This window comes from Hippopotamus amphibius, chromosome 17 (genome assembly GCF_030028045.1).
Source record: "Hippopotamus amphibius kiboko isolate mHipAmp2 chromosome 17, mHipAmp2.hap2, whole genome shotgun sequence".
NCBI lineage: Eukaryota > Metazoa > Chordata > Mammalia > Artiodactyla > Hippopotamidae > Hippopotamus > Hippopotamus amphibius.
Window position 1 is genome coordinate 41,985,837 of NC_080202.1, and position 23,477 is coordinate 42,009,313.

Below are 23,477 nucleotides of genomic sequence, written 5' to 3' on the forward strand. Positions count from 1 at the left end.
CCTCCCTCCTGCCACTCCTTCGCACCGTCCCTATCTCACCCCTCTAAGTCATCACCCATTATCGAGTTGATCTCCCTGTGTAATGCAGCAGCTTCCCACTAGCTATCTACTTTACATATGGTAGTGTATATATGTCAGTGCTACTCTCTCACTTCGTGTCCCAGCTTCCCCTTCGCCCCACCCTCTCCATGTCCTCAAGTCCGTTCTCTGCATCTGCATCTTTATTCTTGCCCTGCCACTGGGTTCATAAGTACTATTTTTTAGATTCCATACATATGCATTAGCATACAGTATTTGTTTTTCTCTTTCTGGCTTACTTTGCTCTGTATAACAGACTCTAGGTCCATCCACCTCACTCCAAATAACTCAATTTCATTACCTTTTATGGCTGAGTAATATTCCATTGTATATATATGCCACATTTTCTTTATCTATTCATCTGTTGATGGGCATTTAGGTTGCTTCTATGTCCTGGCTATTGTAAATATATGATTTTCCCTTTGATTTCTTTGTTGACCCATTGGTATTTTTAGTAACATGTTGTTTAGTCTCCATGTGTCTATATTTCTTTCCATTTTTCTTCTGTAATTGATTCTGGTTTTATACCATTGTAGCAGAAAGGTGCTTGCTATAATTTCTATCCTCTTAAATTTGTTCTAACATGTTTTGTGGCCTGTCCTAGAGAACGTTCCATGTACACTTGAAAAAAATGTATATTCTGCTGCTTTTGGATGAATGTCCTGCACACATCTATTAAATCTAACTGGTCTAATGTGTCATTTAAGGCTACTGTTTTCTCATTGATATTCTGTCTGGGTAATCTGTTCATCAGTGCAAGTGGATTGTTAAAGTCCCCTGCTTTTATTGTATTATTGTCAATTTCTCTCTTTATGTCTGTTAATATTTCCTTTATATATTTAGGTGCTCCTATGCTAGGTTCACATATGTTTATGAATGTTATATCCTCTTTTTGTATTGATCCCTTTATCATTATATAACCCCTTTCTTTGTCTTTTGTTATAGACTTTGGTTCAAAGTCTACATTGTCTGGTATGAGTGTTCTACTCTTCTTTCTTTCTGTTTCCATTTGCATAGAATACTTTTTACCCACCATCCCCCCTTTCAGTCTTTTTGCATCTTTAGCTCTGAAGTGAGTCTCTTTTAGGCAGCATATAGATGGGATTTTTTTTTAATCCAATCAGCCAACCTATGCCTTTTGATTGGAACATTTAGTCCATTGATGTTTAAGTGATTATTTATAGGTATGTACTTATTGTTATTTTGTTACTTGTTTTCTGGTTGTTTTTAAAGTTCCTCTCTGTTCTTTTTTTCTTCTTTTAATCTTTTCCTCTCTGATTTTATGATTTCCATTAGCATTGTGATTGTGTTCCCTTTTCTCTAGCTTTTGTATATCTATCATAGGTTTTTGATTTGTGGTTACCATGAAGTTCATATATGTTGACCTATATCTACTTGTTTTAAACTGATAGTCATTTAAGTTCAAACACATTCTAAAAAATCTACATTTTTTTACTTCCCCTGCCACATGTATTTTTGATGTCATATTTTACATCTTCTTGCCTTTCCCTTATCTGCTTATTGTAATTATAGTTGATTTTACAATTTTTGTCTTTTAACCTTCATACTAGCTTATTTAAGTGGTTCATCTACAGCCTTTACGATGTATTTGCATTTACCACTGGATTTTTCCCTTCATATAGTTTCTCATTTCTTGTTATAACCTTTTCCTTTTCACTTATGGAAGACCTTTTAACATTTCCTGTAAGGTCAGTTTAGTACTGATGAACTCTTTTGGTTCTTGCTTGTCTGAGAAACTCTTTGTCTCCCCTTCAATTCTGAATGATAGCCATGCTGGGTAGAATTTCCTAGTTTTCAGCCATAATTTAATCAAATACATTTTCTCCCCCTTCTCTCTCTTCTTCTGGGACCCCAGTAGCTTGAATGGTAATACACTTGATATTGTTTCAGATGTCCCTTAAACTATGCTCATTTTTTTAAATTTGTTTTTCTTTTTGCTGTTCTGATTGGGTGAGTTGCATTATTCTATCTTCCAGATAACTTGTGTGTTCTTCTGTATCACCTAATCAGTTGTTAATTCCCACTAGTGTACTTTTCATTTCAGTTATTATATTCTTCAGCTCTGACTTGTTCTTTTTCATATTTTCTAGTTCTTTGTTAAAATTTTCACTATGTTCATCTCTTCTTTTCCCAAGTTCAGTTAGCATTCTTATTACTTTGAATTTTTTATTGTATAAATTATTTATTCTGGTTCATTAGTGTTTTTCAGGGTTTTTCCCCTTGTTCTTCATTTGAAACATATTCTTGTGTCTTCTCATTTGATTTAACTCTCTGGGTCTCTATGAAATTAGGTAAAACAGTTACCTATCGCAGTCTTAAAAGAGCGTCCATGTGTGGAGAGTGTCCCTATGCAGTCTACATGTGCCTAGTGGCTTTGGTGGAAGAGCTGAATCTGAAGAGAGTAAGGACTGCATCTTCTCTGGGGTGTGCTGTCAGCCACCACCTTGTAAGAGGTAGGGTTGGAGTTATAGAGACTAGAGCCAGAGCCAGATGCAAGGCAGGGCTTCTCCTGTGCTCCGTGGCATTTACTATCCTATAGGATGTGGGAGCTGAATCTGAGGGGCTGGAGCAGGAGCCCTGAGGTACATGGGTTTCTCGCAGGTGTGATTGCAGTCTCTGCAGTGGGGACATTGCTGGGGCCTGAGGGTTTGGGCCTGCACTTCTGTGCTGGTTTCATTTTTTCCCCGGTGTGCATGTGTTGGTTAGAGGCTGAGTCGGGACTGGAGGGGTTGGAGCCACACTAATAAGCTGGTTTCACTCCCTTTCATATGTATGCATGGACACTCACACTGGCAATGGCTGCCTCTGCCCTGATCAGAGGCAAGGCCAGGGTCAGGACTAGCTCTGTTCCCTGTAAGTTTGTGAACTCTTGCTGGCAATGACAGTCTCTGCTGTAGTGGGGAGCAGCACTGGAGCAAGAGGTGTTGGAGTAGGAGCCCAGTGCAGGCTGAGGGCATGCTGGGTGTAGTCTTGGCAAGCCAGCCAGGGCATCAGGCAGTTTGCAATCTGCTGCCTCTGCACAGGGACTGGGAGTAAGCAAGTCTGTGTGCATATTTTTCAATAGTAGAGTCTCAGTTTCTTACAGCTGTTTGTTAAGTCCCACTGGTTTTCAAACCAGCTAAGGGGGCTCATCTTCCCAGTGTCAGACCCAGGCACTGGGGTGCCTAATATGTGGCTTGAACCCCTTGCTCCCGGAGCCTGTGATATCCCCCTCCTCTTCTGGGTCCCATGTTAGGGGTGCAAATCCTGACAAGATCACTTCTCCTCCCCCCACCCCCGACTCTGTGTGTATCTTTCTTTCCAGCCTTGGTTGTAGAAGAGTCATCCTGCTAATCTTTGGGTTGATTTCAGTGAGAGTTTTATATCTGTAGTTGTCGTTTTGATGTGTTCGTGAGAGGAGGTGAGCTCGTCATCCTCCTACTCTGCCATCTTGATCCCACCCACCCAAGCAATAATTTGACTATAGTAAAGATGTACTCTCCAGTGAAGATCAAAGTATCATGAATCACCAATCGTTGTGTATCAAATTACGTTAACATTATAATTGAATTGCTTCTGTTTTCCAATTTTTTCTAGCCAATTTTGGTATTTTATATTTTCCTCTAATATCAACCAATTCAAACACAGAATATGGCAAAATATTCTCATATAATTTTTAAAAATTTTCCCAGGTATAGATAGTTATTTCCCTATTCTCATTCCTGATTTGCTGTATTTATACTTTCTCTTTTTCTCAGTTATACTTCCTAGCAGTTGAACTGTGTTATTGTTTATTTCCTACCCCACAAACAATTCAGTTCTTAGACTTATTCGTTGTTTACTGTTTGTTTAATGTATTAATTTCTGCTTTATTTTTTTGTCAGTTCCTTTTTCTGTCTTTAGGACTTTTTTGTTCTTTATTGTTCTTAAGTTGAGTGGTTGACTCTGTTTTCATTCTTTGTTGCTTCAGCCTTATTTCATGGGTTCAGATATATAGTTCTCATTACCATCATTATTAATTAGCTTACAAATTTCATCTTTGTTTGTTCTCTTTGACCCAAATGTTGCTTCCAGAAGAATTTTAATATTTTTAGATGGTTGGATTTTTTGGCTCCTAGTATTTTAACTTCATTTTAACATAATTTCAAATTTATAGAAATGTTTTAAGAATAATACAGAGACCTCCCTCCTACCCTTTACCCAGATTCACAATTTGTTTACAGTTTGCCCATTTGCTTTATCATTTATTCATACTTTCTCTCTCTCTCTCTCTCTATCTCAACCTGTCTCTCTCTCTCTCTCTCTTTGCTACTTCAAGGTAAAACAGAAAAAAATATTCTAGCACAAATTATGATTCTTTTTGATTATAGGAAATAAATTCTATTCTTATGAATTCCTTATTAAAATTTCCCTGTATCATAATCCAACCCCCTTTTTTTAAACAGGTGATGGAAAGGTGCATAAAAATAGGATACTAAAGGGTGTGAAGTCTTTCAAAAGTAAGTAAGAATTGTAATGTATTAATATTTTTGTCTGAAATCATCAGTCTTTGCATAAGATTTTGAGTCTTGTCTCCCTCTTTATATTTTTATTTCTTATTTTTGCTTCTTTCAGTATATTTTCAGTTTACACAGAAACGGGGTGTATACTTTTATCTTCATAAGAAATATCATACTTGGAATTTTTCTAGTATTGCTCCCAAGTAAATAATTGGTATGGAATTGGCAGAGAAAAATTGAAGTAGAGGGTTAGCTTCACTTCACCACATTTAGAAAAGTTGTTCAGCAACAAACACAGCCAATTTTGGAAACTATGCAAAAAAAAAAATACTTTTTACTGTGAATTAGCACTACTGGGAGTAACAGATGAGGTGTCTCCAGGTCCAGTTACCAATAACCTTCCTGAGAACGTCTCTATGTAGACTTGTCACCAATATAGGTTTTAAGGGACTGTGTTCCACTTCCACTGTACCTGTTGACTTTCTCTGTGCTCTTGGAAAAGCCAAATGGGAATTATAGTCTTCTTATCAGGAAGGGCAATAACAATACAAAGATGCAAATTTTTTGTTGTTGTCTCTTTTATTATAATATTTATACATACTCATGAAAGACATTTGAAGACATAAATGTGTGTTTCATGTTTTAGATCATTTAGTTGCTTTCCTGTTCCTTTTCTGTCTTTCTTAAGGAGGAAAAGTTGACAGCAGCAACCTGAAATCAATTCTAGAAAAAATGGACATCAAACTCACTGAAAAAGAATTTGAAGAGCTAAAAGAAAATCTGTTGATGGTTTGCATAGTAGATACCCTTGTCAGTCCCCAAAGGAAGTTTTGTCCAAGTCTTACAGCTGAGAATTTCTAAAACTAGATTTCGTTAGTGATAAGATAAAAGTTTAAAATATGAAGGTACAGTAAAATTAGAAAAAAAGCTACAGATGCCAACTATTGCTGCTGTCATTCAACATTGTCTTAAGGGGTGTAGCTACTTTAGTGAGGAAATGGGATGAAATAATATTGGGAAAGGGAAACTTTAGTTTCAGGTGATATGATTGTGTATCTAGGAAACACAAGCACACAAACTAAAAGAAATCTGTGAGAATTATTGAGCCTTTGATAAGCCATTTTGGTTCAGGTGGCTTAATACAAGATAAATATGCAAATCTCAGTGGCTTTCCCTAAGCTAGCAATGACCAAATAGAAATAAAATAGGAAAAGTATTTGATTTATAACATCAACAAAACCCATGAATTATCTGGGAATACATTTTACAAGAAATAGGATCTGTATAAAGAAAACTGTAAAATCTTATTAAGGAACGTAAAATAAAACATGAGTATTGTTGAATGGTAAACTAACATACAGGATCAGATTGTTAAATCAGACTGACATGAATCGGAGATCTTATCCAGCATCAAGCTTCGCTAAATAATGTCAAGGATAAAAGCCATTAGCAAATAAATAGAGGTCTGAGATGTCAAGAGCGCCATAGTTTCTTCCTTCCCATGTTGAACATGCCACTCTGGTCCAGAATAGATGAAGTCTCTATCAGTCACCTCACACAGCAGGAGCATTTAAATTATGAAACATTCCAGAAAGTTGTATAGCCTTTGTGACATTATCCAGGGAGCCATGCCTCATAGATCATGGGTTCTATTTGCTACCAATAATCCCTAGCCACAGACATACTGCTACGGGCATTTCAAACATAAAGACTCTTCCTCGTAGCATATATCATTAGTCTATTTACCTGGAGGACCAATTGACAAGGATATTAAACTGGGTCACCTTCCTTCTTTTCTTTTCACTGAGGGCAACTCCTCAGTGAAGGGAGTTAATGGATTATAGACCACTTGCTTTAACTCTTTCCTCTCAGATGGAAAAATTTCTCTAGATTTACTGAAATAAAGATATCAATTATCCTAAAATAATATGAGTATATACACATATATAGTTTGTGTGTATGTGTATTTTTATATATATATATACGTATATATTTTGTATAAACTATAAAATTTTCAGAATCCCAATGGGATTTTTAAATCAAAGAATAGTTGATTCACAACAGTATATTCGTTTCAGGTGTACAACCTAGTGATTCAACATTTTTATAGATTATACTCTATTTAAATTTATTATAAAATACTGGCTATAATCCCTGTGCTGTGCATTACATCCTTGTATCTTATTGATTTTATACCTAGTAGTATGTATCTCTTAATCCCCTTCCCCTCTCTTGTCCCTCCCTCCACCCCTCCCCACTGGTAACAACTGGTTTGTTCTCTGTATCTGTGCATCTGTTTCTCTTTTGTTGTATTTATTTGTTTAAGTTTTTAGATTCTTCATGTAAGTAAAAACATACAGTATTTGTCTTTCTCTCTGTGACTTACTTCACTAAGCGTAGTACTGTCCCAGTCCATCCATATTGTTGCAAGTAGAAAAATTTCATTCTTGTTTTTAATGGCTGAGCAATATTCCTTTGTATTTGTGATATGTGTGTGTATATATGTATATACACATACACACCATATGTTCTGTTTTTTAAAACTACTGACTTTTATTCAGGGATCCCCAGCTTTTCCTTTGATGTCTTTCATCTGCCCAGGATCCCACATTGCATTTAGTCATCGTGTCTTCATCTCCTTCAATCTACAATTTCTTAATCTTTGTTTTTTATGACTTTGACACTTCTGAAGAGTACTGGTCATATATTTTGTAGAAAAATCCCTCATTTTGAAGTTGATGTTTTCTCATAATTAGACCAGGGAATATCAGTTTGAGGAAATAATACCACAAAGATGAAGTGTTCTTCTTTTTTTTTTTTTTTTTTTGGCACACGGGCTTAGTTGCTCCGTGGCATGTGGGATCTTCCTGGAGCTGGAATCGAACCCGTGACCTCTGCATTGGCAGGCAGATTCTTAACCATTGCGCCACCTAGGAAGCCGGAAGTGTTCTTCTTATAGCATCATATTAAGGTGCATGATATCAAAATGACTTATCACTGCACACCACATCTTCTTTATCCATTCATCTGTTGATGGACACTTAGATTGCTTCCATATTTGGCTATTGTAAATAATGCTGCTATGAACATTGAGGTGCATATATCTTTTCTAATTAGTGTTTTTGTTTTCTTTAGATATATACCTAGGAGTGGAATTGCTGGATCGCATAATAGTTAATGTTGTTAAAATGTCCATACTACTCAAAGTAATCTACAAATTTAATGCAATCTTTATCAAAATACCCATGACATTTTTCACAGAACTAGAGCAAGTAATCCTAAAATTTGTATGGAACCACAAAAGACCCCAAATAGCCAAAGCAATCTTAAGGAAAAAGAACAGAGCTGGAGCTACCACACTCCCTGACTTCAGACTATTCTACAAAGCTAGAGTAATCAAAACAGTATGGTACTGCCACAAAAACAGACATATAAATCAATAGAACAGAATAGGGAGCCAGAAATAAGCCCACACACATATGGTTAATTAATCTCCAACAAAGGGGGCAAAAATATACAATGGGGGAAAGACAGCCTCTCCAGTAAATGGTGTTGGGAAAACTGGATAGGTACATGTTAAAGGATTAAATTAGAACATTTTCTCATACCATATACAAAAATAAACTCAAAATGAATTAAGACCTAAATGTAAGACTGAAAAACCATAAAAGTCCTGGAAGAAAACATAGGTAGTACACTCTTTGACCTAAGTCTTAGCAATATTTTTTGGATCAGTTTCCTCAGGCAAGGGAAACAAAAGCAAAAATAATCAAATGGGACCTAATCAAAGTTAAAAGCTTTTACACAGCAACGGAAAACATTAACAAAATGAAAAGGCAGTCTACTGAATGAGAGAAGGTATTTGCAAATGATATGTCCGATAAGGGGTTAATATCCAAAATATGTAAAGAGTGCATACAACTCAATATAAAAAAACTCAATTAAAAATGGGTAAAAGACCTGAATAGAAATTTTTCCAAAGAAGACATGCGGATGGCCAAAAGGCACATGAAAAGCTGCTCAGCCTTGCTAAGCGTCAGTGAAATGCAAATCAAGACCACAGTGAGATATCACCTCACACCTATCAGAATGGCTATCATCAAAAAGACAACAAATAAGTATTGGCGAGGGTATGGAGACAAGAGAGCCCTAGTACACTGCTGGTGGGAATGTAAATTGGTATAGCCACTATGGAAAACAATATGGAGGTTCCTCAGAAAACTAAAAAATAGAACTACCATATGATCCAATAGGGTTTTGTTAAAAAAACTTGTAAAATGATTTTAAAGAATAAATGGAAGAATAAGTGCCCAACTATATCCAAGAAACCATGAAAAAGAAAACTACAATGAGATTTGCCTTACCATATATTAGCAGTTACTATAAAACTACTATAACCAAAAATTTCATTGGCAAGTGATAAACAAATAGACTCGATAAAATAGTTTTAAAATAGATCCAGTATATGGATAACTTGGTATATATTAAAGAAAGATTTTTAAATCATACTAGATATCTTAAAAAATAATATAAGCAGAAAAAAAACCACTTTGTATGAATTGAAAGTCTAAATGTAAAATATAAATAAATAAAAATATTGGAAAAATTAGGGAAATATTTTAAAATATTGGGTTGAGGAAGACTTTATTAAACAAGACGGGTTACCCAGAAGCAGGAAAAGGAAAAAATAGATGTATTTGCTGAAGTAAAAGTTTAATATGTGGTGTGGAAAAAGGCACCAAGAAAGGTGCCTTTTGATTAGGATTTGACCAAGAAAGCAGAGTAATACAGGATCAGGGGTTCAGTATAGGGAAGAAAGTTTACAGAGTTGTGGAAGCTGGTAAGTTCCATGAAGATTATTGCTCTGTGTCTTATATCAAGGAGACACAAACTCTCTTTGTTTAATTTACCATGAGATACTATCAAAAGTTGATGTACCAGACTTAAATTGAAGCACTACAGAGTGACTCAGGGGAGACCCAGCTGATTGAACTATTGCATTCCCAACTATTACATTCTGCAAGGAAAACAAAGTCTCCTCACCTTTCCTTATTTTCCATAGTTTCTGTCTTCGCTTTGAGTGCCTCTTCATCCAAATTTCTGAATCAAAGATAGTCATGAAATGATGGGGAAAAAATTACAGAAACAGGTCATGTTTCCCTGACCCACAGCTTGCCCCACATTGAGTCTTATTCACCCTAACCCCTTCCTTGTGGTAAGGGTCTTCCAAAGCCAATACTGCTTCAAAAGTTATCCTCCTTATGGGTCAACTTTCATCTCTTTCAAAAAACATTTAGGAGTCAAGGAAGGGAGGGAATACGGGGATATGTGTATAAAAACAGATGATTGAACTTGGTGTATCCCCAAAAAAATTAAAAAAAAAAAACAAAAAACATTTAGGTTATTGTTAAGGCTGGGGATGTCAGTATTTGGAAATCTATTGATAAATACAAGCCCAGTGCTATTTAAACACTTCAAGTGAGGAGGAAAAGAGTGAATTTTCCAGTATTTTAGAGAAAACTGTCATATTATTGGTATCAAAACTCAACAGAGAGGACTTCCCTGGGGGCACAATGGTTAAGAATCTGCCTGCCAATGCAAGGGACATGAGCTCGATCCCTGGGCCAGGAAGATTCCCACATGCCATGGAGCAACTAACCCTGTGCGTCACAACTGAGCCTGTGCACTAGAGCCCGTGAGCCACAGCTACTACACCCGTATGCCACAAGTACTGAAGCCCGTGTGCCTGGAGCCCGTGCTCCACAAGAGAAGCCACCACAATGAGAAGCCCACACACCAGAAGGAAGAGTAGCCCCCCTCGCCACAACTAGAGAAAGCCTATGCACAGCAACGAAGACCCAATGCAGCCAATTAATTAATTAATTAATTTTAAAAGACTCAACAAAGAGATCTTAAATTTATACCTTTGGATACCCATCAGTTAAGGTAGAAAGGTCGATTTAAAAAAATAGCTTGGAAATCAAGAATATTAATAAAAAATATTCAGTGTAAGGCATGAGAGAGCAAGTTGAGCAAATCTTCAAGAAAGTAGAATTTTTTGAAAAATATTGAAATATAGTTGATTTACAATGTGTTCATTTCTGCTGTATAGCAAAGTGATTCAGTTATACATACATATGCATTCTTTTCATATTCTTTTCTGTTATGGCTTATCACAGGATACTAAATATAGTTCCCTGTGCTTTACAGTAGGACCTTGTTGCTTATCCATTCTATACATAATAGTATGCATCTGCTAATCCCAAATTCCCAGTCCATCCCTCCCCTCCCCTACTCCCCCTTGACAACCACAAGTCTGTTTTCTATGTCTGTAAGTCTGTTTCTTTTTCGTAGATAAATTCATTTGTGTCATAGTTTAGATTCCACATATAAGTGATATCATATGATATTTGTCTTTCTCTTAGAAAGTAGAATTTATTTTTAAAGGAATGAAGCAATAAAAATAAAGTATTAAGTGAAGGTAGTCTAGTATTAGATGGAGAAAATTTCCACATACTAAAATTTCCAGCTATGGAAAAGGCAGAGCAAATTATCAAACAAAAATAAATGGAACAATGTTTCTGAAAAAATGAAGAACAGGAGTGTCCAGATAGAATAACCTATTTTGTGACCAGCAGAAATGAATAAAGACTTAGACAAAGCTATACTATTGCAGAATTTCAGAATACCAAGAAAAAGAAAAAGAAATAGTAAATCCTAAAAAATAAATGTAATGGACCAAAGAATTAAAGGAATAAGTATATTGTAGAGCTATAAAAGCAATGTATAAAATTTTTTTAAATAAATTTATTTATTTATTTATTTTATTGGCCGTGTTGGGTCTTTTTGGCTGTGCACGGGCTTTCTTTTTAGTTGCGGTGAGTGGGGGCTACTCTTCATTGTGGTGCGTGAGCTCCTCATTGCCATGGCTTCTCTTGTTGCAGAGCACGGGCTCTAGGCACGTGGGCTTCAGTAGTTGCAGCACATGGGCTCAGTAGTTGTGGCTCCTGGGCTCTAAAGCACAGGCTCAGTAGTTGTGGCGCATGGGCTTAGTTGCTCCACAGCATGTGGGATATTCCTGGAGCAAGGATCGAACCCATGTCCCCTGCATTGGCAGGCAGATTCTCAACCACTGCGCCACCTAGGAAACCCGAAAAGCAATGTATAAAATTTTAAATTAAAATAGTCCCCCAAAATATGAAAAGGGGATTACATAGTATTGGAAATGAAAAAAAATGTTTATCTTTTATAACAACTAATAGACATTCTATCACATTGATTATTTAAGAAATATAGGAACAAGCATATCATTTAGAATTATGGAGCAAGCCAAAACTAAAAACAAAAGAGCAAAAAGTAATTACTGTTGAGAAGTAGAACCCAAGGGTAAGAGATTGGGGAAGGATGGAATGTAGATGTTCTGTGTGTTTTGTATCTGTGTATTGATTTTTATCTGTATTTCTTATTTCCAGTTCTATTGAGATATAGTTGACATATAATATTCTATAAGTTTGTGAAATGATTTTATGTACATATATATTACAAAATGATTGCCACAACAAGCTTAGTTAACATACATCACTTCACACGGTTACAAATTTTTCTTTGTTACAATAGCAACTCTTAAGATCTACTTACTTATGAACTTTCAAGTATACGACACAGTACTGTTAAGTATAATCATCATGCTGTACATTGTGTCCCCAGAAATTGTTTATCATATAACTTGAAGTTTGTACCTTTTGACCACCTTCACCCATTTCCCCAACCCCTACCTCAGGTAACCACCAATCTATTCTCTGTTCCCATGAAATGTTTTTTTAGACTCCACATACAAGTGAGATCATAAGTATGTACCTTTCTATGTCTGACCTACTTCAGTTAACATGATGCCCTCAAAGTCCATCCAAGTTGTTGCAAATGGAAAATTTTTTTCTTTTTTATGGCTGGATAATAGTCCATTACTTTTTCTTTATCCATTCATTTCTCAATGGATGCTTCGATTGTTTCCATACCTTTGCTATTGTAAATTATGCTACAGAGAACATGGGGATACAGATATCTCTTTAAGATAGTGATTTTGTTTCCTTCAGATATATACCCAGAAGTGTAATTGCTGGATCATATAGCTCTATTTTTCATTTTTTGGAGGAACATCTATATTCTTTTCCATAGTGGCTGCACCAATTTACACTTTCACCAATGATGTACAAATGTTCCCTTTTCTTCACATCCTCATCACTATTTATTATCTCCTTTTGATGATAGCCACTCTAACAGGTGTGAGGTGACACTTCATTATGGTTTTGATATGCATTTCCCTGATGATCAGTGATCTTGAGCACCTTTTCATGTACCTGTTAGCCTTCTGAATATCTTCTTTGGAAAAAATGTCTGTTTGGTCCCTTCACCCATTTTTAATTTGTATTATTTGGTTTCTTTGCTCTTGAGGCTTATGTGTTTCTTATATATTTTGGTTATTAAGCTTTTATCGTATATATGGTTTGTAAATATTTTCTTCCATTTTGTAGGTTGCCTTTTCATTTTGTTGATTGCTTCTTTTGTGGTACAGAAGCTCTTTAGTTTGATATAGTCCCACTTGCTTATTTTTTATGTTGTTTCTCATGCTTTGTGTCATATCTGAAAAATTATTGCCAAGACCAATGTCAGAGAGCTTTTTCTCTATGTTTTCCTTGGGAGTTTTATGGTTTCAGGTCTTACATTTATGTCTGTATTCCATTTTGAGCTAATTTTTATGAGTGGTATAAGACGACGTCTAGTTTTGTTCTTTTCCTCGTGAATATCCAGTTTTCCCAGCACCATTTAATAAAGGGATTGTTTTCTCTCCCTTGAGTACTCTTGGTTCCCTTGTCAAATATTAGTTGTCCATATATGCATGGATTTATATCTGGGCTCTTTGATTGGCCTAAGTGTGTGTGTTTCTATGCCAGTACCATACTGTTTGATTACTATAGCTTTGTAATATAGTTTGAAATCAGGACGTGTGATGCCTCCAGCTTTGTTCTTCTTTCTAAGGATGCTTTGGCTATTAAGGATCTTTCGTGGTTCCTAATGAATTTTAGAATTGTGTTTTCTATTTGGTAAAATGCCATTGGAACTTTGGTAGAGATTACATTGAATCTCTAGATGGCTTTGGGTAGTATGGAAATTTTAACATCATTAATTCTTCCAGTCAGTGAAGGCAGGCAATCTCTTCATTTATTTCTGTCTCTTGCAAATTTATTCCTAAGTATTTTACTGTTTGTGATACTGTTATCAATGGGATTGTTTTATTTCTTTTTCCAGTAATTCATTGTTAGTGTATAAAAACACTACTGCTTTTTTTTTTTATTAATTTTTATTGGAGTATAGTTGCCTTACAATGTTATGTTAGTTTCTGCTGTACAGTGAAGTGAATCAGCTATACATATACATATATCTCCTCTTGTTTGGATTTTCTTCCCATTTAGGTCACCAAAGAGCATTAAGTAGAGTTCCCTGTGCTATACAGTATGTTCTCACTAGTTATATATTTTAGACATAATATCAATAGTATGCATATGTCATTCCCAATCTCCCAATTTATCCTACACACACACCCCCTTCCCCCTTGGTAGCCATACGTTTGTTCTCTGTGTCTGGAGACACTGCTGCTTTTTGTATGTTGATTTTGTATTCCTGCATCTTTACTGAATTTGTTAATAAAATCTAACTTTTTTTTTTAGTGGAGTCTTCAGGATTTTCTATATATAAAATATGCAAATAGAGACAATTTTACATCTTCCTTTCTGATTCTGATGCCTTTTCTTTTTCTTGCCTAATTGCTCTAAGACTTTCAGTACTATATTGAATAGAACTGATAAGAGTGGGCACCCTTGTCTTATTCCTGCTCTTAGAGGAAAAGGTTTCAGTCTTTCACCATTGAGTATGATATTAACTGTGCGCTTGTCATATGTATAACCTTTATTATATTGAGGTACATTCCTTCTCTACCCAGTTTATTGATAGTTTTTATCATGAATGGGTGCTGAGTTTTGTGAAATACTTTTTCTGCATCCATTGAGATGATTGTATGATTTGTATCTTTCATTCTGTTACTGTGGTGTACCACATTTATTGATTTGCGTATGTTGAACCGTCATTGCATATGAGGGCTGAATCCCGCTTGATCATGGTGTATGATTCTTTTAATGTTGAATTTGGTTTGCTAGAATTTGGTTGAAATTTTTTGCATCTGTGTTCATCAAGTATATTGGCTTATCGTTTTCTCTTCTTGCGGTGTCCTTATCTAGCTTTGGTATCGGGGTAATGTTAACCACATAAAATGAGCTTTGAAGTGTTCAATTCTCCATTTTTTTAGAAGATTTTGAGAAGGATTGGTGTCAATTCTTTTTTAAGTGTTTGGTAAGGTTCACCAGGGAAACCACTGGTCCAGGGCTTTTCTTGCGAGGATTTTAATTACTGACTCAATATCCTTACTTGTTTTCGTCTGTTCAGATTTTTCTATTTTTTTATGATTCTGTCTTGGTAGGTTGTCTGCTTCTAGGAACTTATCCATTTCTCTTAGGTTGTCAATTTTTTTTTTGGCTACACTCAGGCATCATTTTAAACCAGTCTATTAGATGGGCTGTGCAATTTCCCAGGTGTTCTTGTTATGCTTCTTGGTCAGATGTGTCCAGAAGCTATATACATCCCTAGTCAGGGCTTTGAATTTGCTTCCCAGCCTGGGTGGGGCTGTAGGACAGACTCCATCACTGGTACAACTCATTGGGGTACTCAAATCAGGCAAGGCTGTCCATCAGTCTCCCTGGGCAGACAGTGCCACCAGCTCAGCTCTGCAGATGGCAGAGCCACTGTTGGGTTCTCTGCTTGGGTGCTTCTACAAGTGGGGCTGCAAGGTGGTCTACACAGTTTCCCAGGAACTCTCAGTCGGCTTTTTGATTGGGCAGGACTGAGGGATGTACTCAGCAGTAGGCAGGGGCCATTAATTTGCTTCCCTGCCTGGGTGGGGTTGCAGAAGAGACTCCAAGGTCCGCATGGCTTATTGGCTGGGGAACAATAAAAGGCAGAATTTGCCCTGAGCTCCCTGGCTACATGGGGCTACTAACCGGGCTCTGAAAATGGGTAGAGGCGCTGGCTGGGTTCTCTGCTCAAGAGCTGCTTTACGTGGGAGTTTAGGATGGGTACACAGCTTCCTGTGTGCTCTGATTAGGCATCTTGGTTGGGCCAAGCCGGGGGCTATATTCAGCAGTAGGTAGGCTTCTAATTAGCTCCCCCGCCTGGGCAGAATGGCAGAACAGGCTCCAAGGCCAGCCCAGCTTGCCAGGATTTTACACTGAGTTCCCCGGCCAGACGGTCCAAGCAGCCTGCTCCGCAGATGCGCAAAGCCTCTGGCTGGGATATCGCCTCAGGCACCGCTGCTAGGAGAAACACAGTCTGCCAAAATCTGAGTTCTGGTTGCTGTAAGCTCTGCTCCCCTTCCCCATCTTGAGCTGATCTCCAGTGGTCAAGCACCACGGATTCTCCCCACAATACCCATGAGACAAGACCCAGTGGGCCTCCCAGGAAGCAACCCACAACTATCGGGGAGCTAGATTTCTACCTCGGGCACTCTTTTTCCCCCTGGAGAAACCACAAGCCTGGAGGCCCTCTCGGTGCAGTACTGTGCCGGTCTGGAAGAGGAGCAGTGTGGTCAGAATGCAGCTGATACTCTTACCCTTCTAATGCAGTCCTTCTTGGTGTCTGTGGTCCAGCGAGGTGCTTCAGCCTCACCACCGTATTCTGGGATTTTCACAAAGGTGTCTTGTCTGTGTATACTTGCAAGTGGGACTTGTGAGGGGAACGGAAGTTGGGGCTGACCTATCTTGGTCACCATTTTGATGCCATCACTTATCTATTCTAATATAAATGCAATTCATAGTAATGTAGTTATAAATTCAAGTTAAAGAAAAATGAAATAAAATACAAATTGGTCCATATCATTCCTGAACTTATAACCCGTCAAAGACGTCACATAACCTAGTATTTAGATAAATCTAAGCTTCCTACAGTAGCTTGCAAATTCCTCAATGATCTGAGCTCAGCCTGCCTCTCTTGAACTCCTCTCCCTAATCTGTACTTCATTCTTCTTCGGTGCTAAACTGCCTCTACTTCTGCATACATTGTACCTAGGTTTTTTTCTTCACATTTCTCAGCCTCTCTTCGGTGTAGAAGACTCTTTCTATCCCCCTTTCCCTTAGTTGAATTCTGATATTTTAACTCTCTCAGACACTACACGCTCCAGGATGCATTCATTTAACAACCTAGTTTGAACCAGTGGCTCCTGTTCGAGCTAGGGCACAAATAGCTGACAGCAGTACCTGAAGTAAGTGTTACCAGACAGCTGACCAACACCAATGATCGAAAAACACTGGAAAAAGTACTTTTTCCCCTGTGCAAACTCTAATATACAAGACATCTTTTTTAAAATATAGAGATCAGCTAAATCCTTGAAATCCAGAGGTTTAATATAAGTCTGGGTAAAATTATGACATCAATGGAATTTCCCTGGAATTTCCCATCAGTATACATCCTTTGTATGTTTGAGCTCTTGACATTGATTACACGTCTGAACTGGCGCTTTTCCTCAGAGCTAATGGAAAAGTTGATCTGAATAAGGTGATGGATGGAGTGAAAGCTGTTACAGGTGAGTGAGAAGTTAGTATAAGCCTAGGATCCTACTTTTTATAGTAATTGTATTTTTCTTCATGCCTTAATTGTATGATAATTCTATCATTTGACCTCCTATTTAATGTTCTTATATCCCGGAATATTTTCTGATATGTGTTTTCCACTAATATATTTCATTTCTCTTACTTTGAGGCAGCCACAATCTACAGTAAAAGGTGAAGTTAATCTTTGGAAAAGGCCCTGGGAATTTTCCAAAGGAAAGATGATAGGTTATACATGTTGATAGAATTATTAGGATAAGCCATATACAGTTTGCTAATTGGCAAGAGGGATATAATACCCATTTCTTGTCATTGTCACTCTGAATGTGTTAGTCCAGGCCCTCCAAGAAAGCAGAAGCTGCAGCAGGATGAAACATGCATAGACACTGTTAGGAGAAATGCCTGTGTAAGAGAAATAGGGAGGAAACCCGAGAGGCTGTCAGGCTGCAATGCAAATCCGACACCAAGTGAAGGAGAGAGGAAGAAAAGGTTGGGTGGAAGCATCCTATACTGCCATGCAATCTAAAGAAGGTCTAGCAAGGCCTTCCAGGAATCCTGTGGTCAAAGTCAGCCAACCCCTATCCCCTAGGAACAGGCCCCCCTGAGTGCAGTATTTCCATTGCACTCAATCACTGGTCAGGAGAAGCCTGTGGGAGGCATTGCCTTAGCACAAAAACAGGGATGAATTTCAAAGCAGTGCCCGGGGCCCTTGGTCAATGGGCTGAGACAGGTGACTGAGCCTCAGTCACGCCATGGGCCCAGCCATCTCTGGGGAGGGGCTGCTCCTTCCCAGCACGTTATATCTAATCCTTCCATTTGACACGTGAAAATTCTACCTGATGTGCTCGATGTTCAGAAGCCGTTTCTGGGGCCTACTGGAAAAGCTTATGTGTGCAACTCACTCATGGGCATCTCATTTGATTCTCAAATAGCCCTACAAGGGAATTTCCATTGTAAAGATGAAGAAACAAAAAAATAGGTAACTAATAAGGACCTAGTGTAGGCACAGGGAACTGTACTCAATACTCTGTAATGACCTATACAGGAAAAGAATCTAAAATTCAGTGAAGGGACTTCCCTGGTGGAGCAGTGGTTAAGAATCCACCTGCCAATGCAGGGGACACATGTTTGAGCCCTGGTCATGGAGCTTCCCACATGCCGTGAAGCAGCTAAACCTGTGCGCGACAACTACTGAGCCTGTGCTCTAGAGTCCATGAGCCACAACTACTGAGCCCATGTGTCACAACTACTGAAGCCGACCCGCCTAGAGCCCATGCTCCACAACAAGAGAAGCCACCGCGATGAGAAGCCCGTGCACTGAAATGAAGACTAGCCCCTGCTCAATACAACTAGAGAAAGCCCGCGTGCAGCAATGAAGACCCAACACAGCCAATAAATAAATAAATGTATTTTTTTTTAAATGAGAAAAAGAAGCATTTGACAAGTGATGCTGAGAAGCCAATCCTGGAAAATGAAATGTGCAGGTGGCCTGAGGCAGGACGGGGCTCACACTGTCGCGGTCTCGTATGCGGCCTCACTTTCCACACCCGTCTCCCCAGCAGCCGAATCTGCAGCCTAAACGTCCTCTGCTGGGGTTCTGCTGCCTTCCCTGAGATAAGAAGAATAATGCCAAGGCTTTTACTCTCAAAAGGAACAATTACACTTTTCATTATTTCCCCATTTTAGACGAGAATTTTAACTTGTCCCCTCTCATCTACCCCGCATCCTTCTGGAAAATCTCATCCTCATCAGAAGACTCCTGGTCGTGTAGCTTCTGTGCCATGTTTTTCTTGCGTGTGGCGCTGAGCGGTCTATGTGTATCCCTAAGCCAAAGTGGCCGCCTTCTCCAGTGAAAGCCCTCCTAGAACACAGAAAGGGAAATATTAACTCTGCATCCCCCTGCTTTCTCCAGCCACAGTACGTTACCCTCCTCAAAGTTACCTGACTCTCGCCTTCCCTTGAGCTTCTCTTTCGCAGAAGAAAGGGAAAAAAGCCCCTTGGAGGAAAACACACACAGTCAGTGTTACATTTCCCACCTCTCTCACCTGTGTTACCTCTGGGCTTCTCAGGACTAAATGGGCGCCTGAGTCCAGAATCACAACGAGCAGAATCACCACAGACCTGGGAGCTTGAAAAGCATCCTCTGCGTGCTGGCCTCACAGACATTCTCGGTGTCTGGCCCCCAGGGTCTCCGGGGACCTTTGCATGTGGCTTAGCGTGGAGGACAGGCAGGATGTTCAGCCCCACTCACCTTTTGTGGCCCTTGGGCAGTTGCCCTGTTTCTTCATCTCCCTGTGCTGCTGCTGCTGCTGCTACCCTGTGAGCATGAATCTGTTGTGAAAGAAAACATGACCATGATTGTCCATTACCACTATTTCCACAGCCTCATTCACTCCTTTTTATTTTAAGTCCTGTCGACCCAGTGAGATGATAACTTCTGTAAGCACAGGAATTCTATCCTGTTTAGTAATCCTTTGACTCTCCCACAGTACTTTACTCCGGGTCTTGCATGCAGATGCCAATACATTTTATGGACTGTTTTAGATAATGTTCAACAGCTAATTCCTAAGAAAAACTCTTAGAAGCAGGAAAAGAAAAGAAAAGTATGTACCAGAAACCCAAGCTTTGTTTTAAAGTCAAGAACAAGAGTAGGATGCCTATCATTCCTGCTCTTACTCATCACTGTGGAGGAGGCCCTAATCCGTAGCATAAGAAAATTGAAGTATTGGAAAGGAAGAGACAAACAGATTTGCATATGAAATGATGGATCTGAAAAGACCAAAAGAATCAAGTGAAGTTTTATGGGGAGTAATATGAGAGTTCAGTAAGATGGCTGCATACAAAATCAAGAGATCAACATATAAGCCTCAACAGCTTTCCCATATAACACAGATAAGTAACTAAAAAGTAGAAGGACGATCCCATTTACTATATGAATAAAAATGCATAAAGTGCCTAGGAAGAAACTTAACCTATGTTAAGCACTATGTGATGACAACATTAAAACTTTTCTGTTTTAATGTGTAAGGCCTATGTGATGAAACATTCAAACCTTTCTGAAGGACATTAAGAAGAAATACATACATGGCATGAGACACCATCTTCCTAGAATGTTATAAAGAGGTCAGTTCTCCTCCAATTAACCTACAAATTCAATGCAATCCATTTATATCCAGGATAATTTTAAAACAAAACCTGGCCAGCTGACATTTGGTAGAGTATTATGCAAGCCCAGTTATGATACGGATGAGAGAGAAGACCAAAGAGCAGGACCTTTCCCCACCGGATACAAAATATGTTACAAAGCAACTGGAGTTAAGCAGTGCGATATTGGTACTGGTCCAGGAAAAGATAACTGCATCAACAGAATAGAGTCCAGATAAAGACAGTAGTTTAGACCAGGGAAGAAGGAATGAACCATTCAGTGAAAGATTTGAAAACAACTGGATCTTCCTGTAGAGGGAGAGAGATCCCCTCTCTCAACCACACTAAAAATCAAATACAATGAATGCTAGACAGATTACAAAAGATCTTGAAGAATATAATAGAGATTATGTTTATGTCATGAGGTGTCACCGGCCTGGCTGACAAAACCTGCGCCACGTGAGCCATGAGGAGAGGACGGGCAGCTATGGTGGCAGACTCAACACAGCTCCTCCTCTTCTTCACAGCCCTTGCCCCCGTCTCCCCTGGACTGTGTGTCCTCTTCCTGTTGATTTTTGAAACTCGTAGGAGTTCCCTGGCGGTCCAGTGGCTAGAACTCAGCGTTTTCACTGCTGTGGCCCGGGTTCAGTCCCTGATCAGGGAACTAAGATCCCACAATCTGTGCAGTGTGGCCCCAAATCCCCTCATGAACAAAGCAACAAAACCCAAAAAATCTCTTTATAGTAAATAAATATTGGCTTTCACTGAATTTCAATGTTTCAAATCCTTCCAGTGCTTTTGTCTCTAAGGAGACAGAAGAGCAGAGTAGGGAGCACAGGCTTTGCAGTCAGGTGAAACTGGCTTCTGCTCTTGGTTTGGCCACTGGGGCCTTACATTGATCTCCTTCATCTATGAAAGAGGGAAAGTAACACCATCCTCACAGGACTGTGGGGATTAAATCAGACAGTATATGAAAAATTCTCCATCTTACTCTTGACATGAATCAGTGCTAAGTTGGTGTCACAGACAAGGTGGTCAATCTATCAAAGGTTCTGCTCCTGCCATCAGGCTCTGAAGGCTTTTCCCCACCATAATATGATAAAAATATTGTGTTTATTTTCTTCTAATACTTTTTTTTTTTTTGCTACTTTGGGTCTTCACTGATGTGAGCAGACTTTCTCTAGTTGCAGCGAGCAGGGGCTACTCTTTGCTACTTTGCGCTGGCTTCTCATTGTGGAGGCTTCTCTCTTTTTGTGGAGCACAGGCTCTAGGCATGTCAGCTTCAGTAGCTGCAGCACGTGGGCTCAGTAGTTGCGGAATTGCGGGCCTTAGACCTTTCAGGCTTCAGTTGTTGCATTGTGTGGGCTCAGTAGTTGTGGCTCACAGGCTCTAGAGCGCAGGCTCAGTAGTTGTGGCACACGGGGTTACCTGCTCTGCGGCATGCGGAATCTTCCTGGCCCAGGGATCCAACCCATGTCCCCTGCATTGGCAGGTGGATTCCTATCCACTGCGGCACCAGGGAAGTCCCTCTTTTAATACTTTTGTTTTTCCTACATCTGCATCTTTATTCCTGCCCTGCCACTGGGTTCACCAGTACCATTTTTTAAGATTCCATATATATGAGTTAGCATACGGTATTTATTTTTCTTTCTGGCTTACTTCACTCTGTATGACAGAGTCTAGGTCCATCCACCTCACTACAAATAACTCAATCTCATTCCTTTTTATGGCTGAGTCGTATTCTATTGCATATATGTGCCACATCTTCTTTATCCATTCATCTTGTTGAAGGGCATTTATGTTGCTTCCATGTCCTGGGCTATTGTAAATAGTGCTGCCATGAACCCTGTGGCACTCTTCTAATACTGTTATGTGGTCTTCTCTCACATTTATGGAAATAGGTTAATTTTAGGTGAGAAATAGGGATCTGCTATTATTTCCCACCCCCCCACCCCCCAACGAGGTAGGCAGCTACTCTATTACCATTTGTTCGTTTTCTTCCACTCATTTGAGTATTGAAACATGACATTTCAGAAGTCTTCACAACACATGGGTCTATTGCTGGACTCTCTGTGCTACTTCAAATACATATTTGGTTGCATGTTCCTCACTGTGGAACTGACATAACGCCTCAAATCTCTTCCATGGAACTTCCATAGGAAAAACACTGCATGGCCCCTGTCCTCAAAAAGTTTATTGTGTATGTGGGGAGAGGAAATCATGGTTAGGACTCCTTGCTTTCACTGCTGAGAGTGCAGGTTCAATCCTTAGTTGGGGAACTGAGATTCCACAAGCCAAAAAAAACCCAAAACAAATGCAAGGTTAAACTACACAGACGCTAAAAAGAATAAAAAGGGGACTTTATACAAATTCTAAAAAAGCAAAAGTCCATATGCCACCTGGAGATGTAGAGGGTAGTCTGGGCCATGGCCAATGACTAGCAAGCTGACCCCATGCTAGTCCCCAGCCTCCTGGGCTCAGGAATCATGCTCTTCTCACCAAGAGAGAACGCACCTCTTCCTATTGTGGCAGTCTCCTCTTATCAATATCACAGGACTGATCAAAAATCAGAATGCCGAATTCTCACTTCATAATGGGAAGTACATGTTCTACAGACAGGGCATGTGTGTCTACACAATCAGAGAATTACCTTCTCTAGAGACAGACAAGGCCTCTGTGGCATACGAAAGCACAATCACACAATCGGAAGGCTACTTGGTGAGAACAGGATTAGAATGAAAGGAATCAGCTGAATCCTGCATATACTGGAAAGGCCTGGGGTAGCTGGATCCGTCCATCTCCTCAACTGGCACAGCCTGGCGACTGGGCCGGACCCTCCAGTTACGCTGCCTAAGGTGCCATCTCTACTCTCGGGCAGTGTGAGGATGGGCACCACCCGTGTTGGGCTCGCCTCACCTTTTCTATGCTTTCACTGCTGACCAGCCCTCCTGCAGACAGACACATTTCTCTTTAGCAGTTCATACGTCATGTCAGGTTTTATTCAAGTCTGATAGGCCAGGGAGCCATTGGTCCTCACACATCTCTG

The 23,477-nt window shown here is 39.2% G+C and overlaps 2 protein-coding genes across 27 annotated transcripts in view; one reads left to right on the forward strand and one right to left on the reverse strand.

Annotated features, from left to right (window-relative positions):
• The window catches only part of LOC130839942 (uncharacterized), a 40,184-nt gene extending 32,831 nt beyond the window's left edge, over positions 1-7,353 (forward strand). For all 21 annotated transcript variants that reach the window (XM_057714764.1, XM_057714762.1, XM_057714763.1 and 18 more), the window contains 2 exons: positions 4,524-4,577; positions 5,266-7,353. In XM_057714764.1, coding sequence (XP_057570747.1) covers positions 4,524-4,577; positions 5,266-5,438 — 227 coding nt within the window. In that variant the 3' untranslated portion in view covers positions 5,439-7,353. The remainder of the gene's footprint in view (positions 1-4,523; positions 4,578-5,265) is intronic.
• A 5,094-nt stretch (positions 7,354-12,447) lies between these two features.
• LOC130839941 (leucine-rich repeat-containing protein 37A3-like) overlaps positions 12,448-23,477 on the reverse strand; it is a 39,121-nt gene continuing 28,091 nt past the window's right edge. For 3 of the 6 annotated variants that reach the window (XM_057714755.1, XM_057714754.1, XM_057714753.1), the window contains 3 exons: positions 19,539-19,618; positions 19,006-19,283; positions 12,449-18,896 (listed from right to left, as the gene is read on the reverse strand). In XM_057714755.1, coding sequence (XP_057570738.1) covers positions 18,637-18,896; positions 19,006-19,283; positions 19,539-19,618 — 618 coding nt within the window. In that variant the 3' untranslated portion in view covers positions 12,449-18,636. Of the gene's footprint in view, positions 19,284-19,538; positions 19,619-23,477 lie in introns of all 6 variants that reach the window. The other 3 variants (XM_057714757.1, XM_057714758.1, XM_057714756.1) reach the window with 3 other exon arrangements.